At 38.2% G+C, this 21,064-nt stretch overlaps 2 protein-coding genes and 1 non-coding gene across 7 annotated transcripts in view; 1 reads left to right on the top strand and 2 right to left on the bottom strand.

The window, feature by feature from the left end:
* GFM2 (GTP dependent ribosome recycling factor mitochondrial 2) overlaps positions 1-21,064 on the top strand; it is a 74,950-nt gene that overhangs the window by 38,471 nt on the left and 15,415 nt on the right. For 3 of the 5 annotated variants that reach the window (XM_047877073.1, XM_047877087.1, XM_047877078.1), the window contains exons 11-21: positions 853-933; positions 2,740-2,888; positions 4,239-4,379; positions 4,685-4,784; positions 6,168-6,357; positions 10,746-10,822; positions 13,214-13,352; positions 15,014-15,193; positions 16,514-16,629; positions 20,026-20,208; positions 20,577-20,745. In XM_047877073.1, coding sequence (XP_047733029.1) covers positions 853-933; positions 2,740-2,888; positions 4,239-4,379; positions 4,685-4,784; positions 6,168-6,357; positions 10,746-10,822; positions 13,214-13,352; positions 15,014-15,193; positions 16,514-16,629; positions 20,026-20,208; positions 20,577-20,714 — 1,494 coding nt within the window. In that variant the 3' untranslated portion in view covers positions 20,715-20,745. Of the gene's footprint in view, positions 1-852; positions 934-2,739; positions 2,889-4,238; positions 4,380-4,684; positions 4,785-6,167; positions 6,358-10,745; positions 10,823-13,213; positions 13,353-15,013; positions 15,194-16,513; positions 16,630-20,025; positions 20,209-20,576; positions 20,746-21,064 lie in introns of those variants that run through there. The other 2 variants (XM_047877097.1, XM_047877105.1) reach the window with 1 other exon arrangement.
* LOC125147282 (U6 spliceosomal RNA) lies at positions 11,081-11,184 on the bottom strand. Its single transcript, XR_007145116.1, has one exon. It is a non-coding gene; the product is annotated as a U6 spliceosomal RNA (small nuclear RNA).
* The window catches only part of HEXB (hexosaminidase subunit beta), a gene marked incomplete at its 5' end in the record, with an annotated part of 32,103 nt that continues 31,871 nt past the window's right edge, over positions 20,833-21,064 (bottom strand). Inside the window, one exon of the mRNA XM_047857148.1 lies at positions 20,833-21,029. Coding sequence (XP_047713104.1) covers positions 20,963-21,029 — 67 coding nt within the window. The remainder of the gene's footprint in view (positions 21,030-21,064) is intronic.

Below are 21,064 nucleotides of genomic sequence, written 5' to 3'. Positions count from 1 at the left end.
AGTTGGACTGTCTTAGGACATCTGGTGAATATTCATAATGTTAAAGGAATACCAGATGAAACTTTTCTTTAACGTTTATTTATTTTTGAGATAGAGACAGAGCATGAACAGGGGAGGGGCAGAGAGAGAGGGAGACACAGAATCTGAAACAGGCTCCAGGCTCTGAGCTGTCAGCACAAAGCCCGACGCGAGGCTCGAACTCACGGACTGTGAGATCATGACCTGAGCCGAAGTCGGACGCCACCCAGGCGCCCCTAAACTTTCTTTTTTTTTTTTTTTATGTTTTACTTATTTTGGGGAGAGAGAACATGTGCACATTAGCAGGGGAGGGGTGGACAGAGGATAGGAAGCAGGCTCCTTGCTGGCAGCAGAGAGCCTGATGCGGGGCTGAAACTCACCAACTATCAGATCATGACTTGAGCCGAAGTCAGATGCTTAATCGACTGAGCCACCCAGGCAGGAAACTTTCCCCAGAGGAAACTTTTCAATGAACTAACTAAAACTTCTAAATCTATCTAAAAACAGCAATCCATTAGATATGTTATCACTGACCGCGAATTGTGGTATTTTATTTCTTTTGAGCCCTCCGAGTGGATAGCACTTTATTGAGATACTTCATCTGGCTATTGCTTCTCATGTATGTAGGGAACTTATAATAGCATATCTTCAGTTTTCAGTCTCCTTTCCTATGAAAGAAATACTGTTTATCTCTTGAGATGTTGAGGAGAGTTCTTTGGCCTGGATAAGGTAGATCGTGTAGCTGTCTTGAAATATTTGGATAATGTACATTTATTTGGACTTAATAGTTGTGACAATAAAAGCAAGTTATAGAACTAAAACCTTTCTTTGTAGGTTGCAGATTTGGATGATGAATTTGCTGACTTGGTTTTAGGAGAATTTAGTGAAAATTTTGATTTGCTACCAGCTGAAAAGGTAAATTTTATTATTCATTTACTTTAATGAAGTTTTACTAATTGGATGTGGTTTGATTTCTCTGTCTCAGGTGTTTAGTTTTTTTCAACTTTGCATAGCATTAGAAAATGTTGACTTAATTAGGAGAACATTAAGATAAAGTCACTATTAATACAAGTGCTTAAATAATGGTAGTGATTTACTGTTTTCAGATATGCTTTACAAAATCAGAAATTGAATCTTTTTTACTCCTATTGAGTCAGTACAAGTTACTCATTCCTTCTTTGCAGTGCTTTCCTTGTGATCATCATTTCTTTAGTAGGGAAATTACAGGTGGAAATTTTATATTGAAAATTTACTGGTTTTGTAGACTACTGCAATGATTTTTCTTATTTTTTCTGACAGCGTTTTAATTCTTACTAGAAGCTCGTTACAGGTCTTTATTTATTTATTTAGTTTCCTTTTGAAATACATTAAACCAGAGAATAGGCATATAAAATAGTAGTAATGATTGAATTAGGACAGATTTCTTCAAGGCATTTCTGTTATTTTCTGCTAGGGACCTTCCCCTATGAATTTGGCAAACAATCTTTATTTTTCTTTATGAAACGAGTTACCAGGTAAAGTTGTTTTTTGTTTGCTTGTTTGTTTGTTTTTAAGTAAACTCTGCCCAACACAGAGCCTGAACCCCCACACACCCAGGGTCAAGAGTTGCATGCTCCACCAACTCAGCCAGCCAGGCGCCTCCCACGTATTTTAGGGGGATTATATATATGTATATAATGGGGTCCAGACTGAGCCCAGAAAATGTACTTAGTTATTTTTCACAAAAAGAATTAAAGAAAAACATGAGTCTCAAGATTAAGTTTGAGACCTTTGAAGTTAGGAATGGAAAAAAGTACTTTTCTTTTGAACGAAATGCCCTAATTATTGAAATATGTTATCGTTTAGTATTTGAGCGCTTAGATGTGATGTTTGTTGTGCCCTGTAGTCACATTCCATGGTTTCTCTTTTCAAAGAGCTTATGGTCTGAGGAGGAATTGATATACCATTCTCCTACCAGTAGGTTGCAAACACACCCATGCTTTTCTTCGTTTTTGAGGTCTTTCAAATTTGATTTCTACCCTGATTTTTCATTTTTCTTTGGATTTGATTTTTTTTTTAAGTTTATTTATTTTGAGAGAGAGAGAGAGAGCACAAGGGGGAAGGAAGAGAGAGAAAGAGAGAGAGAGAATGAATGAATCCCAAGCTCTGCACAAATGCAGAGCCCATTGCGGGGCTCGAACTCATGAACTGTGAGATCATGACCTGACCCGAAATCAGGAATCAGACGATTAACTGACTGAGCCACCCAGGCGCTCCTGAGTTTGATTTAATGTTGGTCTAATTCCTTTGAGGAAGTTGTAATTCATATATATGTTCTTAATCTCTGTACAGGTCCTCTTTTAGACAATCAAGGTTAAATCAGAAGTATGTTTAATTCATTTATTTGAGAAATATTTTTCAATACCTACTTATTTTAGGTACTTCTGTAGTTTCTGGGGATTTAGCAATGTTTTATGGGACTTATTATAACGCTCATGTAGATTTTATATTCTGGGGGATAAGGACACAGACAATAAACCATTAAATATATATCCAGTATGCCAAGTAGTGATTAACATTATAAAGAAAAATACAGAAGAATAAGGCCATGAAGAATGATGGAAGTGTGCTGAGTGGTTCTGTTTTACATGGTTGGTTGGCGAGGGTGTCTAATTCTGAGATACTTCAGTTGGAGCCAGTATACTGTACACAGAATACATTACTTCTGTCTGTGCTTTATAGCTCCAGACTGCAATTCGCAGAGTAACACTGGCTCAGACAGCAGTGCCTGTGCTTTGTGGAAGTGCTCTGAAAAACAAAGGTGTCCAGCCCTTGTTGGATGCTGTTACTGTGTACTTGCCTTCACCTGAAGAGCGCAACTATGAATTTCTGTAAGTATGCAGTACAGATTAAAATCTTACAGCCTCGCAAAAGCGGGAAAGTAGGTCTTGTTTCACAAAGAGCATTTGAATCACCATTTTTGAATAACATTGGTAAAGAATATCGTTATAAATGATGTAGAGCTATATAAATTTTTACTTGAAAGGGACATTTGTTTGCATGTCTTATAACCTGCTATATTTACAAATGGAGCTAGAGTGTGTGGCTGTCATCTTAGTTAAAAAAAACAAACAGTATAGTGGAGTTGTTTGATAAATATTCTGTAGATAAATTTATACTAGATTTCAAGATTTTTAAATAGCTCAAAATATTTTGTGGTTTAAGGGTATTGTTTTACTTCTGTTGTCACTAACAGCTTTGTACTTGGTAATAAATCCTCTAAAATCCGAGTGACTATTCAGGCAGGAATGGACTTTGTTTAATCCTTTAACTAGGACATTAATCACTTTTCATATCTCTCAATTGGAGAAGCATTAATGGTAAAGTGATTATGGGCATGGACTGTGTACTCCTTGGATTTAAATCTGAGCTCTCCCAAGTTGTTTAGCCTTCTACCTGTAAAATACAGAGATTAGGACCTATCCTATTGGATTGTTACAGGAATCAAACGAGTTAATACTTATAAAGCAAATGGAACAGTGCCTACCTAGTATATGGTAAACTCTATATGAGTATTTGCTAAAGTTAAAAATTGGAGGGAATTAGGGATGAGATGGAGAAGTTCTATAATAGGAGTGTCTCACCTACTTTGAGTCATGGGCTCCTTTGAAACTAATGAGAACATGGAGCTTTTCCTCAGAAAAATGTGCCTGTGAACAAAATTTGGCAATTTCAGAGGGATTCGGGCTTTCTGAAACGTATCAGTGCGCACCAGTTTAAGGACACCAGTGTGTACGAATTGTAGATTTCTATGATCATGCAACTAGAGAGAAGGTGGGAGGACAGAGTGTAAGTAGTAGTTAGAAAGCACCTATACATTTACCCTGTACAGGTTTTTGTGAGAAGGTATATTCTCACAAAATAGGAAGGTATACCTATCCTAGGTGTATTTTTTGAGGAGTGAATTCTAGGCAGTGAAATTATTTGCGAGTAGAGGTAATATCTGGGAGAGAATCCATTATTTTTAATTTTGAGCAATTAATGATCTCCATTAAATAATTTAGTTTTGTGGAGAAAGAAAGGTAGTTAGTACTGACATAATTTAATCAGCCAGAGTAGCTAAACTAGAAGATATGAGGGAGGACATTAGGGTTAAGTTTGCACAGTGATTCTGATTTGATCTGCATAGATATATGGGAAGTGTATTTTAAAGGCCTTTCTGGAATGTCTCAATTTTGTAGGCCATGGTATAAGGGTGACTTATGTGCACTGGCATTTAAAGTTCTTCATGACAAGCAGCGAGGACCACTGGTGTTTATGCGCATTTACTCAGGCATGATAAAACCCCAGTTGGCCATCTATAATATTAATGGAAACTGCACGTAAGTAGAAGCTTATAGATTCTGTTCTTTTTTTTTAATGTTTATTGTTTTGAGAGAGAGTGAGAGCAAGTGGGAGTGGGGCAGAGAGATGGAGAGAGAATCCTAAGCAGGCTCCGCCTGGTCAGTGCAGAGCCTGATGCAGGGCTCAAACTCATGAACCGTGCAATCATGACTGGAGCCGAAACCAAGAGTTGGATGCTTAACCAACTGAGCCACTCAAGCACTCCAGAAGCTTAGTTTATTTTCTAAAACTGCAGTCATTTCTTTAAAAATTATTTTACTGAAATAAATCATGGTTTTTACAGGGAGAGAATAAGTCGTCTTCTTTTGCCGTTTGCTGACCAACATATAGAAATCCCTTCACTGACTGCTGGTAACATTGCTTTGACTGTTGGCCTTAAACACGTAAGCGACCAGATGGTTTCTCTAGGAACTATTAGCTTAAATGTTTAATTAAAACCTGGCATTTTGCGGTAGCAAAAACCCACAAACCATCCAAATAGTCATCAATAGTGGGGTAATGAATATTGTAGCATATTCATCAACATGGTTGAATCTCAGAAAGAAAGAAAATTATAGAAGACTGTAAACTGTGGATTATATTCATGTAAAATTCAAATCCAAGTGAAAATACACTATAGATACATACCTGTGTTTTAAATTTAATAAATATTTTGTTATTCTCATTGGGTATTTTACTTGATTGTTGCTGACAATTTAATCTAACCTTATGACTGATCCGGGTAATAACTGAAGGTATATTGCCAATGAAGGCTTTATGAGGGCAAGGACTTGGGTTTCTTCTGTTCTCTGTCCTTAGTCCCTAGATCAGTGCATCACATATAGGAGGCAGTCCATGACTTGTCAGATGAATGGATGAAAATAAGTTGATGCTATGTATGTTTTTGGTAAGGTAAAACTAAGGACATTTCATTTATATATGGATTAAGTTGAATACATTTTCTCATTAAACTTTGGTGTATTTGGCATTTAGGATAGCCATGGTTACTTTGAACATTTTTTAACCTCTTTATGGTTAATTGCAGGATTCAAGATCCTTTAGTATAAAATGTCCACAGTCCAGATACAGGACTTGTAGCCTTGAAATGTCCTCTGTCCACCCGAAGGCAGGAGCTTCATGTACATATTTGAAGGAGTTACACAGAGACGTTTGAACTATTGCTTCATTAGGAATATCTTTACAGAGAAGGAAATTGGCATGGAATGTTGTAATATTAAAGTTTAAAAGTGAAATTATAGTTTTAAAAAATAATGAGTCTGTAAGGATGCTATCAATTCTGCATGGTCTAGAGAATTCTGGTTAATTGCTTATTTTAGTTAATGGAAGATTTTCTGTAAAACAGTTATAGACATTTTTACTGGTGGTAAAACTCTTAAAATGGACTTCTACAAAAATTGACCTATTTTGATATGATTGAAAATTTAGGAAGGTACATTTGTTTTACCAAATGAATTTTGAATGTGTAGTGAGTGTGTGTGTGTGTGTGTGTGTGTGTGTGTGTGTGTGTGAGAGAGAGAGAGAGAGAGAGAGAGTGTGTGTGTGTGTGTGTGTGTTGTTAGAATTTATTACAGCAGTATCTTGGATAGAATTCTTACACAAGTTAAATTAGCTTTACCTATGCAAAGTTGCAGTGAGCTTTGTGAATTTGTTCCTGTTTTAAGTTCTGATGAAAGTGGCACATTGGAAGTTTTCATATTTCGTGATTCTCGGTGTAAGCTGAGTGCTCACTGAGCCTGTCTTGTTCCAAGCGCAATGTTTGCTTACAGACCGCCACAGGAGACACCATTGCCTCATCCAAGTCCAGTGCGTTAGCTGCAGCTCGTCGAGCCGAAACAGAAGGAGGAAAAAAACATAGACGAAACAGTGAAGCTGAAAGACTTCTTCTGGCTGGGGTGGAGATTCCAGAACCTGTTTTCTTCTGTACCATAGAACCCCCTTCGGTGGCTAAGCAGCCAGGTACAAATAGTTTTGGTGTATCAATTAACTAGTAATTAGATAGTTAGTAATTTAGATACAGATAGTTATGTTATGCCCTCAAAAGATTTCTCACATGATTGAGTTCAGTTTTATCAGAAGTCATGGGTATTACTTGGGATTAGTCTTGTTTTCTATTTAAGATGTTTTGATTTTTACAAGCTCCTTTTATTTATTCTTTTCCCACATGTTGGCCATTTTCAACTATCATCTTCCTTGCTCTGGTTCTTGTGGTGCTGTCATTGGCATCCGAAGTAACTGGCGTCAGGATTCCCCTTCCAGTTATAATAGATTAGACAGTTAACAGTTCAGAAGGATTCATTTTCTCATCACCATTTACAAAATGCTCCTTTTCCTTGTTTTTTGGCTCAACCTTTAGAACTCAGTGAAGATATTTATATACTATGGTTAATGTTGTTTGACTTTTTGAGTGTTGTGTACTCGTGCTTTAGCCTGTTTAAGTTCTCAGTGGCTTCTCATTACTTATATATAGCACAAACCCAGACTCCTTTCTGTGGTATATAAATCTCATGATTTCAGCTGTATCATTTCCAATTGGATTTGGTTGCATATTACAGAAAACCCCCAAGTAACAGTTGCTTTAATGACAAAAGTTTATTTCTCTCCCTTGTAAAATGTGCCTTGGGTTGGGAGCCCAGGGGTGAGAGGGTGGCTCTACACCATCATCAGGCCCCCGGGCTCTTGTTTTTCTGCCCTGCCTCTCTGAGTCTGTAGCTCCTATCCTTAGTTATCACAGGATGGCTGCTAGCACCTCTGGCATCATGGCCAAGTTCCTGACAGAGACATGGAGTAAGGAGGAAGAAGATGTGTCCTTTTCCCCTTAAAGACTTCTTCTGTGTCACTGGCTATTACTTAGACATCTGGCCGCTCAGTTGCAAGGAGTTTGGTAAATGCAGTCTTTTAGGCAGGCGGCAGCAGAATAGACAGCCCCCAAATACTGAAGGAAACTGGGTCTGTTCTTGTCCAGTTGGTAAAGGTACAGCAATGAAATTAAAACAGGTATAGCAGCAAGTTTTCTTGTCACCTTAAAATAGAATACCACTAGCAATCGCTGACACCAGCCTTCTTGCCTGGCCTCGTTGTTTGAAACTTCCTCCTTCATTCTGCACCCTCTTCTTTCACCAAAAAAAAAGTAAAACAGAATAACGACTCACACCTTACACTTCTGTAATAAACTAGTTCCAGTTTTCTGAAGATACCATGCTCTTTTTGCATTACTATTTGTCTTCATTTGTTCTGTCTTGCATTATAATGGCATAATGCAGTTTGTCTACCTGGAAGATGTTTACTCTGTAATTAGAAAATCTCATCTCAAGCATCACTTCTTTTTGAGGCCCTCACTGAATTCCTATATTAAGTTGTTGAAGGACAAACCTAGTTCTAGAGGTGGCATTAGAAGCTATTAGAAGCTATTTTTTCCCCTTAAACAAGTTGGGCTCACAGATGATGGAAAAACAAAAGCACCCATTTACTGCCTCCCATGTCTTGAGTACCAAGGGGAAAAGAAACAGGAAGATCCCTAGACAAGTAGGGGTTCCAGTTCCTCACTGTTCGAGCTGGAGTTCACATGAAAGAAGTGTGAATACTGGTTTAAGACAGCCCCCAAATACTGAAGGAAACTGGGTCTGTTCTTGTCCAGTTGGTAAAGGTACAGCAATGAAATTAAAACAGATATAGCAGCAAGTTTTCTTGTCACCTTAAAATGCCCTGAGACCAACTAAGGGTATAGTCTTGACCCTAAGGAAGGAGGATCAGGTGATGTGAATCTGGCTACCCAGGTTGATGTGTATCAAAGTTGACCAAACTAGTTATATCAGGGGTAGCCAGGCACTTAAGAGCAGGGGCTGCCCAAACAAAATAATCTGACTTTTAAAAAATATATTTGAGGGGCGCTTGAATGACCCAGTCAGTAAAATGCCGATTTTGGCTCATGTCATGATCTCGCAGGTAGTGAGTTCAAGCCCTGCGTTGGGCTCTCTGCTGACAGCTCAGAGCTTGGAGCCTGTTTTGGATTCTGTGTCTTCCTCTCTCTCTCTGCTCCTCCCCCGCTTGTGCTCACTCTGTCTCACTCAGAAATACAATAAACATTTAAAAAATAAAAAATAAAAATATTTGAAAGGAATTTCATATTTCAAACATTGTGAGTACATAAATTCAAATTGTGACATTGCAGTTAAGTTGCACCAGCTCATTTTAAATCTAGCGCTTCAGCTTTTAACTACTTGAGGAAGAAAAGTCTGGGGTCCAAAGTAAGTCTAGTTAATGGGCATTAGCTTAGAGGTCCGAAGTCCCACAGGGGATGGGACTTTATAGAGTCTCCCTTAGACTTCTTTCAAGCAAATCTACCTTTTCTTTATTCTGGCTCTCCCTTGTATTTACCCCATGTTCCTATTATATTGACACTCTGTCTTATAATGCCCTCTTCATCCCAATAAACTCCTGAAGGGTTGATTCGTCATAGATATTTTTGAATGAGTTTGCATTTTACAATAAAGTTACTGTGTTTTCATTTCAAAAGCTACAGTGTCATAAGCATTATTCCTTTCTTTGAATAGGTGCTTAAAAATAAGATACTGTGGGGGCGCCTGGGTGGCGCAGTCGGTTGAGCGTCCGACTTCAGCCAGGTCACGATCTCGCGGTCCGTGGGTTCGAGCCCCGCGTCGGGCTCTGGGCCGATGGCTCAGAGCCTGGAGCCTGTTTCCAATTCTGTGTCTCCCTCTCTCTCTGCCCCTCCCCCGTTCATGCTCTGTCTCTCTCTGTCCCAAAAAATAAATAAACGTTGAAAAAAAAAAAAAAAATTATTAAAAAAAAAAAAAAAAAAATAAGATACTGTGTAAAATAATGCCTGTTAACCTTAATGGGCATAATATATTTCTTGAAATTCTTGTTAAGTGCAGCCTCTGATTCAGTACTGGAACCTGATATTTTGTCTTTCTAACAGGCTCCATATCATGCCAGTGTTGCTGGTTCTTGGACCTGACTTTGGGATGTCAAGAGTCCAGAAGAATATTGTTCAATAGAAATATAACATCAACTGTAATCTAAAATTTTCTTAGAGCTGGGGCGCCTGGGTGGCGCAGTCGGTTAAGCGTCCGACTTCAGCCAGGTCACGATCTCGCGGTCCGTGAGTTCGAGCCCCGCGTCGGACTCTGGGCCGATGGCTCAGAGCCTGGAGCCTGTTTCCGATTCTGTGTCTCCCTCTTTCTCTGCCCCTCCCCCGTTCATGCTCTGTCTCTCTCTGTCCCAAAAATAAATAAACGTTGAAAAAAAAATAAATAAATAAAATAAAATTTTCTTAGAGCTACATAAAAAAATAATAGACTGGCAAAATTAATTTTAATAATATATTTAACCCAGTATATCAAAAATAGTATTTCAACATCTAATCAGTATAAAAATTAATGAGCTATTTTACTTTCTTTTTTTCATATTTAGTCTTTGAAACCTGGTATCTATTTTATACTTAGAGTATATTGTCTGTTTAGACTCCTAATATACTAATTAGATGGCTAGTGGCTACTACTTGGACAGTGTATATCTAGAAGCATATGTCCCTGGAATATAAACCAGGGTCCCTGGAATATAAGACCACTTTAAATGTGTGGTAAGGTTGGTTCATGAATCCGTTGCTCAGCTCTTTTCTTTAGCCGCACTTCATGTATGAGAAACTTCGAACATCTTTTGTAGAGGGGGAGAATACAGTTAACAGCTAACTGATTGTATTAAAGTATCACTTGACTTTAGAGGCCATATTTATTTCAAATAATATATTCTTGTTTCCTCATTGGGTGTGATAATTCATCATAGAGTGATCACATTAGCATCTCTTTATTCATGGTGTAATTTAGTTTCCTTTGCCAGTTTCTCATTGCTTCTCTTTCTGAAGGCGTTTTTGCTTTCTTGTCTTTTCCTAGATCTTTGTGAAACACAATCAGATGATGTTAATGGCTTCCCAGTGCAAATTCAAATTCTGCAGCCTGGCCTACAAGCCCTTACATGATGTGATTACCTGCTAATAGCCAGCTACCATCTTGTTATTTTTCTAATAGCAAACCATTTCTTGCACAGGCATTTTCTCTGGTATTCTGTTTCTTCAGGATTTTGCATATATGGCCATTCTTTATTTGTGTCTTGATCTAACTTACCTTGGGGAGGCCCTTCCAGATCATTCACTTTTAAATAACTTCCCATCACTATCTTATCACCTCGTTTTATTCACTACAAAGCATTGATGCTGTTTGAAACGTTCTTTTTGAAAATTTGCTTGCTCATTTTTTCCCCCACTAGAACATATGTTACATTATCTAAAAGATGAAATGTAAAGATAACATTTACTGTTTATCCCCTAGATTTGGATTATGCATTGAAATGCCTTCAACGTGAAGATCCCAGTTTGAAAGTGAAGCTAGATGCTGATTCTGGACAGGTTCACATTTTATTACAACTTTACTTCCAGAAATCTTTCAATAGTAGTATTTGTGTGTGTATGTGTTTCTGTATTTAAATGCAGATTGTATTTAAAACAGATTGGTCTATGCCCCCGAAAGAAAAAACCTTCTCTTTTGGTTCTCCGATAATACAAATTTCTGATTATCAGGTTGACTGTCAAACTAGATAGAAAAATTTTCCTTACTTCCTCAATATAATTAATTACGCCTCACTTCTTTAAACCACTTTTTAATTTTTTTAACATGGAAGCTTTGCAAATTTGCGTGTCACCCTCACACAGGGGCCGTGCTGATCTCTGTATCGTCCCAGTTTTAGTATATGGGCTGCCAAAGTGAGCACATAAAGACCACTGTCATTTCAGTTTTCCAGAAGACAGCCTTTTGTGAAACTTTGAAATAAAGTTCAACCCCAAGACAAAGCCTTGAGCTTCTTATGCTCCTAAGGCTTATAAACCCGGCATACTAAAGGGAGGATGCAAAGGTGCTTTTCTTGTCAGTTACATATAAGGTAGGGGGAGAAGTGATGGCTAACAACCTAACACTATGGTAGGAAGTAGAGCTATTAAGTAGGTGGTAAGAAGTTTGTGGATATTACATTACAGCAGAAGAACACATGTTCATTGTGTCTTTTTAGGAAGGCAGGGTAAAGTTTGTGTAAGATTTTAGAACAAGTTCCTTTAGAAGATTATAAATTTAAGGATAAACTAAGGATTTAGTTAATCTGAAAACTGTGGAGTATTTTATTTCCCAAATGCCAGCTAAATGATGTAGTAATTTAGTTTAATACTGAAGGAGACAGCAACAAGCACTTAAACTTTTTTTTTTATTTTGAAAAACTTTCATTTAAAAATGCCAACACATACTTTTTAAAAAATGACAAATAACACACACGGGTTCAGAGTACAGAATTAAGGTGTCCCTTTTTTCCATCTTAATTTACACAGGTAAACAACTGTGAAAATGTGAATAGACTTTCACACTTTCCCAAATGTCTTACGCTGTGCTATGTTATAAACCACAGTTTATTTTTTCCAGAGATATATACAGATATATAACAAGTCATTCTTTTTGTATTATTCTACAACTTGCTTTTTCCAAATTCACTACTTTAACTTTAAAGTACAGCAATTGAAACAAAATAATCCTTTTTTTTGTTTGTTCCTTATAATTACAGCTGTATTACAGCGGAAGGATAAAATTAGAGCCAGCCAAAGGAAGAAACAAATAGGGCAAAATCTGGGAGAGTTCTAAATGCATTATCTTCCTTCATCTTCAGGGATTTATTAACCCTTTTGGTAAAGGGTATTGCCAGTCAGGGAGGCTCACCCCACCCCTCCAGAGTTTTTATTAAGGCTTGATTACATACTGCTCATGTGGTTGACCTTTAGTTTCCAGTACCTCCTGTAAGTTGAGGCTATTACCTTGACTTTCCAGGTCGGAACAGATAAGGCTATTCTGAAGCGCACATCATAAATCACATTGTTACACTGTCTCGAGGACAAAATACCCCAGACAAGTAAAGACACTTCCATCAGGCAGCATCCTGGCCTAGAGATTACCTACTAGTAGCTGAGGGTAAGGGCCATACCTCTTTTTGGGTGCAGTTAATTCTTTACTACATACATGGCATATGAATAAGACTGAGCAAATATGGGTTCCTTGCACTATACTCTTTCATACACAAACACCTTAAGAAATAGCTAGTGTTGTAAAAAAAAATTTTTTTAAAGCATGTCTTGATTGGTTTTGATAAAAATTTGGCTTGTTCTAACAAGGGCCCTAAGTAACAATGAAAGATCAAAGATAAAAGATAATTTCACTGTCAAATAAAGGTCCAAGCTAGTCTGAAAAATTTAACTAGTCACAATACTGTAAGGGGCCCAGGATGATTGGGAAATAAATGCCAGTGTGGTTGGGAATATTTGGGGAAAAGATTATCCTCTTCACCCCCCAAATAACAAGATGTCGCTTTCATCCTTAAGACAGTTGCTTACATTTTCATTAAGACAAGGGCTTTATCCTTTCTTTAAAGGTATAACCCAGAAGTTGCCAACATCAGTTACACTCATGTTTCATTGGCCAGAACTAAGCTATATGGTTGGGAATATAGTCCTGGCTAGATGCTACTTGCCTAATTAAACTGTCATGTAATAAAGACAGAATAGCCTAGAAATTTACTTTTAATTGACCTATTATTCCACTCAGAAAAAAACAAAAATGTTTTGAGGAAGAACCAAAAAAAAAAATTGCAGAGAAACTCAGTTTGTAATTAATGAAAAATAACATATTGATATAATGCCTTTATATAGTATTTTGTGATAAACATTTTTTCTTTGATCTTGGTTTTATTTTCTTCCTGTTTTAACCAGACTGTCTTATGTGGTATGGGGGAGTTACATATTGAGATTATTCATGACCGAATCAAGAGAGAATATGGATTGGAAACCTATCTAGGGCCTCTCCAGGTGGCATACCGAGAGACTATTCTAAATGCAGTTCGTGCCACAGGTAAAATAAAACATTTAGGATTTGCTGTGTTTTTCTCTCTCTCCAGGATCTCTTTTCCAAATCTTTCAATGTAGTTGCATGAAGCAAGGTTCATATTCACTAGCGTCTTCCATCAGTGGGCACAGGTTTTGTCTGTGTGTATTTTTGTGTCTCTTTAGGATTTTGTTCTGTTTTGTTTTAAACCCAGCCCTATTCCTGTACCACTTAATACATCAAATAAATGATGAGCCCTCATCAGACAAACGTACTTTTCAGTGGTGGTCATGGGGTACAATAAGCCCTTCATGTAGAGATATTTCACAAAAAGGATATCCAGAGGGCTCATGAACATATTAAAAGATTCTTCATATCAGTAATGATTAGGGTCATGCAAGTTATGAGATATTTTACACCAACACAATTGGCAGGGATTAAATCAGACAGCACCAAGTGTTGGTGAGATGTTGAGCAATGGGAACTCCTAAAAACTTAGGGTGGGAGTGTAAATTACGTAACCACTATGAAAACAATTTGGCAACTTCCTTGTGAAGCCAACTGTGTGCAGACTTTACTACTTAGCACTTCTCACATGCCCTAGAGAAACTCTTATACATGTGCACTGAGAGATGGATATAAGAATGTTCATAATAACATAATAATAATAACCACCTCTGAATAGAAAAAACCACCCCAAATATTTATGGACAGAGTGTGTAAACGGTATTGTGTTCATACAACAGAATATTAAACAGCTGTGAAAAAGAATGAATTACATCAATATGCATCAGCCCAGAGGACCTACAGATAAGCAAAAGAAGCAAGTTGTAGAATACATAATAACAAATTGAAAACACAGCAGAGTGAACTATATTGTTTAGGAATACATGCATATGTAACATAACTAAGGAAACTCATAGGAATGAGTGATTATATCATGATAGTGATGGCTTTGGAAGGCTTGTAGGTTACTACTGGTAATGGTCTATTTCTGAATAGTTTTTAGGTTTCATAAGTTCTTACTTTACTTTTAGCTTATTATAAAGAGAAATTGTAGACTATAATTATTAAGTTTTAATTTAGGTGATGCATCACTGTATTACATGGTCACTAACAAAAATACAACATAGTTTTGTTTTAGTAATGATGGAGATTGGTGACTGCTGTTGGTTGTTAGCAAATGAGAGATACTGCTTTCAATCTTTAAAAAGTCACTATTTTGAGAAATCATAAATGCATAAAACATTGGAAGAATATGAAATTTAACAATTTGTTGGTTAGTAGAGTTAAAATAGCTTTTTAATTTCATTAGATAACCCTTTGTACTGTTAAATAAAAATTTTATAATTAAAAGAATTTCAGTCACATAAGATATTTGAAAAAATTTAAATGTGTGATCTATATGTCAAAACTTGTGGGATCATCTGCCTCAACACATCTTAACCTTGCAGTAATATTAAGTGATTGAGAGCTGGTTTTTACATTGATAAACACAGAAGCAAATGCTTTCTTGATAGAACTTTTTACTCCCACATCTTTATGCTATATTTAGTACCACTGTAATATTTTTTCCCACTTTATCTTCTATGAGACTTTGAGTTTGTTGACTGCAGTTTTTCCAGTTGTGGTACCTTAATACCTTTCCAGAACAAATCTCTAAGGTATTATATTCTATTTGTTTACAGATACCTTAGATAGAACATTAGGAGACAAACAGCATCTTGTGACTGTAGAACTGGAAGTAAAACCAGTTGAAACAGCCTCTGTTATGCCAGTTATCGAGTATGCTGGAAGTGTTAGTGAAGACCTTCCGACGGCTTCCCAAGAGGCCATTGAAAATGGGATTCACAGTGCATGCCTCCAAGGTAAGGTACTCAAATAAAGGTAAGCTTAGTATCATAATCAACCACTTAGTCACTCCTAATATTATACATTATTTCTAACTAGGTAATGTTTTCTCACTATTCTTCCCATTATGTGTATGTTAGACCTGTTTCCATTGTCCCATGGTCCTTAGATATTCTGGTGGGTTTTTTGTTTGTTTGTTTTTGTTTTTGTTTTTGTTTTTTTATCAGTCTTCACTTTGTTCTTCTGTTTTGGGGGTTTCTATGAATAGTTTCTAACTCAGACACACTTTCTTCAGCTGTGTCCAGTCTACTTGTAAGCCTATCAAAGATAATTCATTCCTTTCACTGTTATTTTTTATTTCAAGCATTTCTTTTTGGTTCTTCTTAGGACTTCTGTCTGTTCTTGCATGTGGTTTACTTTATCAGAGTCTTTAGCATGTATCAGTCATGTGATATGATCATTCCAAGATACTTACCATGTCTGGTTCTCATGCTTGTTCTGTATTCATATTGTGCTTTTGCTTTTTAATATGCCGTGTAATTTCTTCCTGATGGCCTAACAAGATGTACTGGGTAAAAGGAACTGCTGTAAACATGGTGTGTAGTAATGTGGAACTCACGTGTTGGGGGAAAGGAAGCATTCTAATCCATGGGCTTATAGTGAGCCCATGCCTCTGGATGGGGAACCACACAAGTGTTTTTTATTTTTTTTCACTAGCCTCAGGTTGGACAGGATGGCTAGGGTGGCCTGGAGTTAGGTATTTCACCCAAGTCAGTTAGGTCCTGCTAATGCCCCTGCTTCTTAGGCTCTAGTTAACTAGTTTCCCCTGAGAGCAGGCCTTTGTAAGAACAGAGTGCTCTGGAGTATTTCAGAATGGTTTCTTTTCCACTCTGTCAGAAGTACAAAGAGATTTTTCTCTGATACTTACGGGAAGAACCTGCTCGAGCTCCGGGAGGTACATCTCAAAAAATTATGGGGGCCCCCTTATGATTTATGACTGTGTCCCCCTGAAGTTTTTAACTCCCAGACTTCTCTATAGTTGAGGTTTTCCTGCTGTGGCACTGGTTCCTGGGCTAGTGAGGCTCTGCTCCAGAAAGCTGTGACTTCTTTGTTCGCCTGCCTCTCTGGTTTTGGGGGCAGTGGTTTGTCCTTTGTCTTCTCTTCTTTTATGGCTCTAGGAGGGGTTGCTTATTTTTCAGTCTGTTCTGCTTTATACTTGCTGGGACAGAGTGGTGACTTCTAAGCTGCCTAAATGAAATGGAAACTGGAAGTCCTCTCCCTGTCTGTACTCCTCACTGCATATTGAGTGCTAACCTAAGTTTTTTCCCCTTGCCTAGGACCATTGCTTGGATCCCCAGTCCAAGATGTGGCAGTTGCTGTACATTCACTGATAATTCATCCTGGTACCTCCACAACTATGATTTCTGCCTGTGTCTCCAGATGCATACAAAAGGTAGAGAATATCCTGTAGTTCTCCTTTTTGCTTTAGGGTGACTGTCCTGATAGCAGTGTGCCATTGCTCCACAGACATCTGTGCTTTGCAGTGCCTCACACTTGTATTGATGCCGTCTGCGCCTTAGAGTCAGCAAGAGTTTTTACCCTGGACAGTCTCTGATTTCTTAATCACCAGGGTTATATCTGTAAGAGGACCTAGGAAGTTACTGCTTAATACAGACTGCCGGGAAATATTCTCTGATTTTAGCAAAGAGGCAGGTTTCCTTAACTGGCATTTTTGGTTTCCCCATCCCAGATACACAGCTGTTAGAGGTGAGCTTTGTAGTTTAATTAGGGGACATTTTGGGGGTATCCTGGCCCAAGATGGACTATAAAGGACATTGAAGATGTAATATTAGTTTCAGTTTTGAGTTCATGTTTATTTGAATAAGATTACCGTAATCAAAGATCATTGAAATCAGATTAAGTCGCAGGGAACCTGGTTGGCTCAGTCTGGTAAGGGTCCTACTCTTGATTTTGGCTCAGGTCATGATCTCAGGGTCATGAGATTAAGCCCCTCCCGCATTGGGCTACTGGCTGAGCATGGAAACTGCTTCTTAAGATTCTCTCTCCCCCTCTCTCTACCTGAACTTCACCTGCTTATGCTCTCTCTCTCTCAAAAAAAAAAAAAAAAAAAAAAAAAAAATCAGGTAAGACTAACTGATAATCCAGATAAGCACCTAACTTTATCAAAGCATCAGGCAGTCTAGTCTTGGAACGGTTACTTACCTCCCATTATTTCCTTGAGTGTCTTGCCTCAGTAATCTACCAGAGCTGATTTAACTCACAGGATCTTAGTGTGCCAAATGGTGATTCCATGCATTCTTTTTAGCATGGGACTACTACAGTTTTATAAGTGACTGATTTGCAGTAAAACACTTGCTTTTAAAAACCATTTTCTGAAATTTTGGACTGTGTCTGAAACTTGATTTTCTGTGGTCTTAACTGAATCTAGAATTATAAAGTTAATGTGAATACCCTAAGTCGCTGACTTAAGAAGGTACAACTTAATGGTCCTTTCATATGATTCCATTTAATTTTCATTAAAAAAAATCTATACATTCAAAAAGTATTATTTAAATATTGTTTGCTGGGGTGCCTGGGTGGGTCAGTTGGTTTAGTGTCTGACTTCAGCTCAGGTCATGATCTCATGGTTCGTGAGTTGAAGCCCCACGTCGGGCTCTGTGCTAACAGCTCGGAGCCTGGAACCTGTTTTGGATTCTGTATCTCCCTCTCTTCTGCCCTCCCCTGCTCATGCTCTGTCTAGCTCTCAAAATTTTTTTTATATAGTTTGCCTAAGCATATAGTTAGAAGTATTATCTGGTAAGTTAATGATGCCTCCTGTATTTATTGAGCCTTCTTTGTTGAGCTTACTGTGTACTGCGATGGACATAAATGGAATATGGATGTTTGTCTTCACCTAAAGGAGCTTATGATTTTACAAGGTAATTAAATATGGTCAAATAGCCAAAATATTAGAGCAGACTGGGGGTCATAAAAATGGAGAAGTGGGGAATTAGTATTATTGGAAGGAATATCTGAGCTGTGGATTTTGGTAGTTGGACACAGGGGCATTCCAGACAGGGGAAGATTGAAGTCCCTTTAGCTGTACTCTCAGATGAAGGCAGAGTAGTAGTGAAAGACAGTGTTAGAAAATGGAATCAGACTATAGAGAAACCTTTAAAAACTACCCTGAGGAGTTTGAGGTTTGTTTTGAGAACATTGGTGAAAAATTTAAAGTTTTTGAGGAGGGCATTATAATCACTGGAATACAGGAGGAACTAGAAGTAGGCAACAGATAATCCAGGACAGGGAATGGACTGGGTCTGAATTAGGATACTGACAATAGGAACGGAAATCTTAAAGCTACTTGGGGAAATGGAAGTTAGAGATGCACGTCCAGGTGAATTAGAGATGCATGTCCAGAGTATTATGATGTCCTCAACAGAAATAGGAAGGAGCACACAAGAATGTTTGCAACAGGAAATGATAAGGTTATCTTGGATTGCTGTGGGATATTTAGAAACTGTCCCAGAGCAGGTGGGGGGCGCAGGCAGCGGATACAAGGCTCAGGCACGTAGAGACTATAGTCTGTATCCTCAATGCAAAGCATTCAGTTCTTTGCTTGCTTACAGTGTTTTCACTTTTACCTTCTCCCACTCTGTTATTTTGTTCTGAAAGACATTATGTGAAGTGGTACAAAGCTCTTGGTAAGAATTGCAAAGAGAGAGGTGTGCTGTATGTTTTGAAATTTCGATGATAATGGGCATATACTCTTGGTTTTACTTATCTGGCCATTTTTCATGATTGTGCGGGTAAAGGGCAGGAGAGGATGGGAAGGTGGTGACGTATCAGGAACAAAAGAATTTGAGGCCCAGAACCCTTCCTTGACAATACAGGCAGTGTCAATGCCCCCTCTAAGGCCTTAAGTAATAATGAGAATCAGTGGGTGGTGGCGGAGCAGCGAACAGAGTGATGACCCGATGCACCTGGGTAAAGGTGAGGGCACATTCCAGAGCCCCCTCGTGCAAAGTTTCCGCTGTAGATCTCTGTTACATCCCACCTAGTAACGAGAGGCTTAGACTAAATCAGACTTTTATTACTTTTGAACCCTGGCAGGCTCTAGCAGTAGGATAGCTTTTTGATTATTTTTTGAGGTTTATTTATTTTTGAGAGAGAATCCCACGCAGGCCCCGTGCTGTCAGTGTGGAGCCCACCCCCACCAACACGAGATCATGACCTGAGGGGAAAACCAAGATCCAGACACTTAACGGGCTGAGCCACCCAGGCAGCCCAGTAGGAGAGCGTTTTAAATCTGACCCACCGGTACTTACAGTGCTTGCATTTGCCATACCAGTTTGTCTGACGTAGTGATACTCTGAAAGACTGGGACCCCAATACATCTTATGTTGCTGCTACTTCCTCCGTTTTCTTCCAGTACTTGCCCTATGTGTTGTATTGGCTTCTGTTGGGTTTCCGTTTTACTTATGTGCTTATTCTTCTTGCCTTTTGTTGAATGTGTTTCTCTTAACCTTACTGTAGTACATTTCTGGATTAGTCCTGCTATGGACTGTAACTGTAATAGGCATCAGGAACCAAACACGTGGTTTCAACAAATAAGATGTAAGTCTTTGATTGAAAGGGGAAAACCATTTTTTTCTTTGCACTGTCTCTGGCCACGTGTTCTTAGATGCTCTGTGTAATTAAGCTTTATTAAGCAGCCCCTTGCCATGTACCTGATAGTTTATAAAAAGAGCTCCAGGCTTACAAGGATGGGCAGAATTTACGAATCTTTTTTAACAGAAATTTGATTTCCAATAAGGAAAGGGGAGTTAACATTCTTGAATTTCTTTAGGCGCTGAAGAAGGCTGATAAGCAAGTTTTAGAGCCCCTGATGAAGCTCGAGGTTACAGTCACTAGAGATTACCTCAGCCTTGTCCTGGCAGATCTGGCACAAAGAAGAGGGACCATTCAGGAAATCCAGACTCGTCAGGAAAACAAAATTATTACTGGATTTGTTCCCCTAGCAGAAATTATGGTAGGTACTTAGTTACTGAAAAGAATACTGGGGATATTTATGCTGAACAAAAGTAGACAATCAGGACTTTGAACTGTTAGAGCGTTTGGATTTAAACTGTTATGGGAATCTAAGGGATTACCACAGGTGGGGGGGGGTCATTACCATTCTCCATGCTTCTCTTCCTAAATGCTGAGACTAGGGAATACTTGTGAAACGTACCCACATTATTTACTTAACCTCCACAATATTTGTCTATTTCCTGACAACATGGTTCAATGAGAACTCACGTCTCATTTTCACCTTTCCTGATAATGATGAAAAGATTAGCAGCAGGAAGAGATACTTGAGGCTTAAATTTGACAACTGACTTCAATTATTTTGACTAGGGTTATTCCACTGTGCTTCGAACGCTAACATCAGGCTCAGCTACTTTTGCCTTAGAACTATCTAATTATGAAGCCATGAATCCTCAAGACCAAACTGTACTGCTCGGCCGGCGAAGTGGCTTGACCCAAGTACTTTGAGACTCCGGAGCCCCTATCAACTGCAGTTTCAGTAAGAAGAATTTTTATTGCTTTACTGAACTAACTAAACTGACAGTGGTACTGGAGTTGCCCATTCTATAATCAGATAGAGGTCCCATTTTAAAAAAGATACATCTTTTATTTAAAACAGTGCACCAAATCTTAATTTCCATGATTTCAAAATCAAGTTGATTGTAGTACAGATTGCTGTAGGTTTTGTCCCCTCCTATTTTCTTCTTTGTTTAGGCTCATTTTTCTGTTTTGTATTCATAGTCACAATATCCAGTAAAAAGAGGTTCTGCAGATATTCCCCGTCTATAGAACAAAGTATGAATTAGGTTTTAGATTGA

The sequence above is a fragment of the Prionailurus viverrinus genome, chromosome A1 (genome assembly GCF_022837055.1).
Source record: "Prionailurus viverrinus isolate Anna chromosome A1, UM_Priviv_1.0, whole genome shotgun sequence".
In the NCBI taxonomy this organism is placed as follows: Eukaryota; Metazoa; Chordata; class Mammalia; order Carnivora; family Felidae; genus Prionailurus; species Prionailurus viverrinus.
This window is presented reverse-complemented; position numbering and strand designations above follow the sequence as displayed.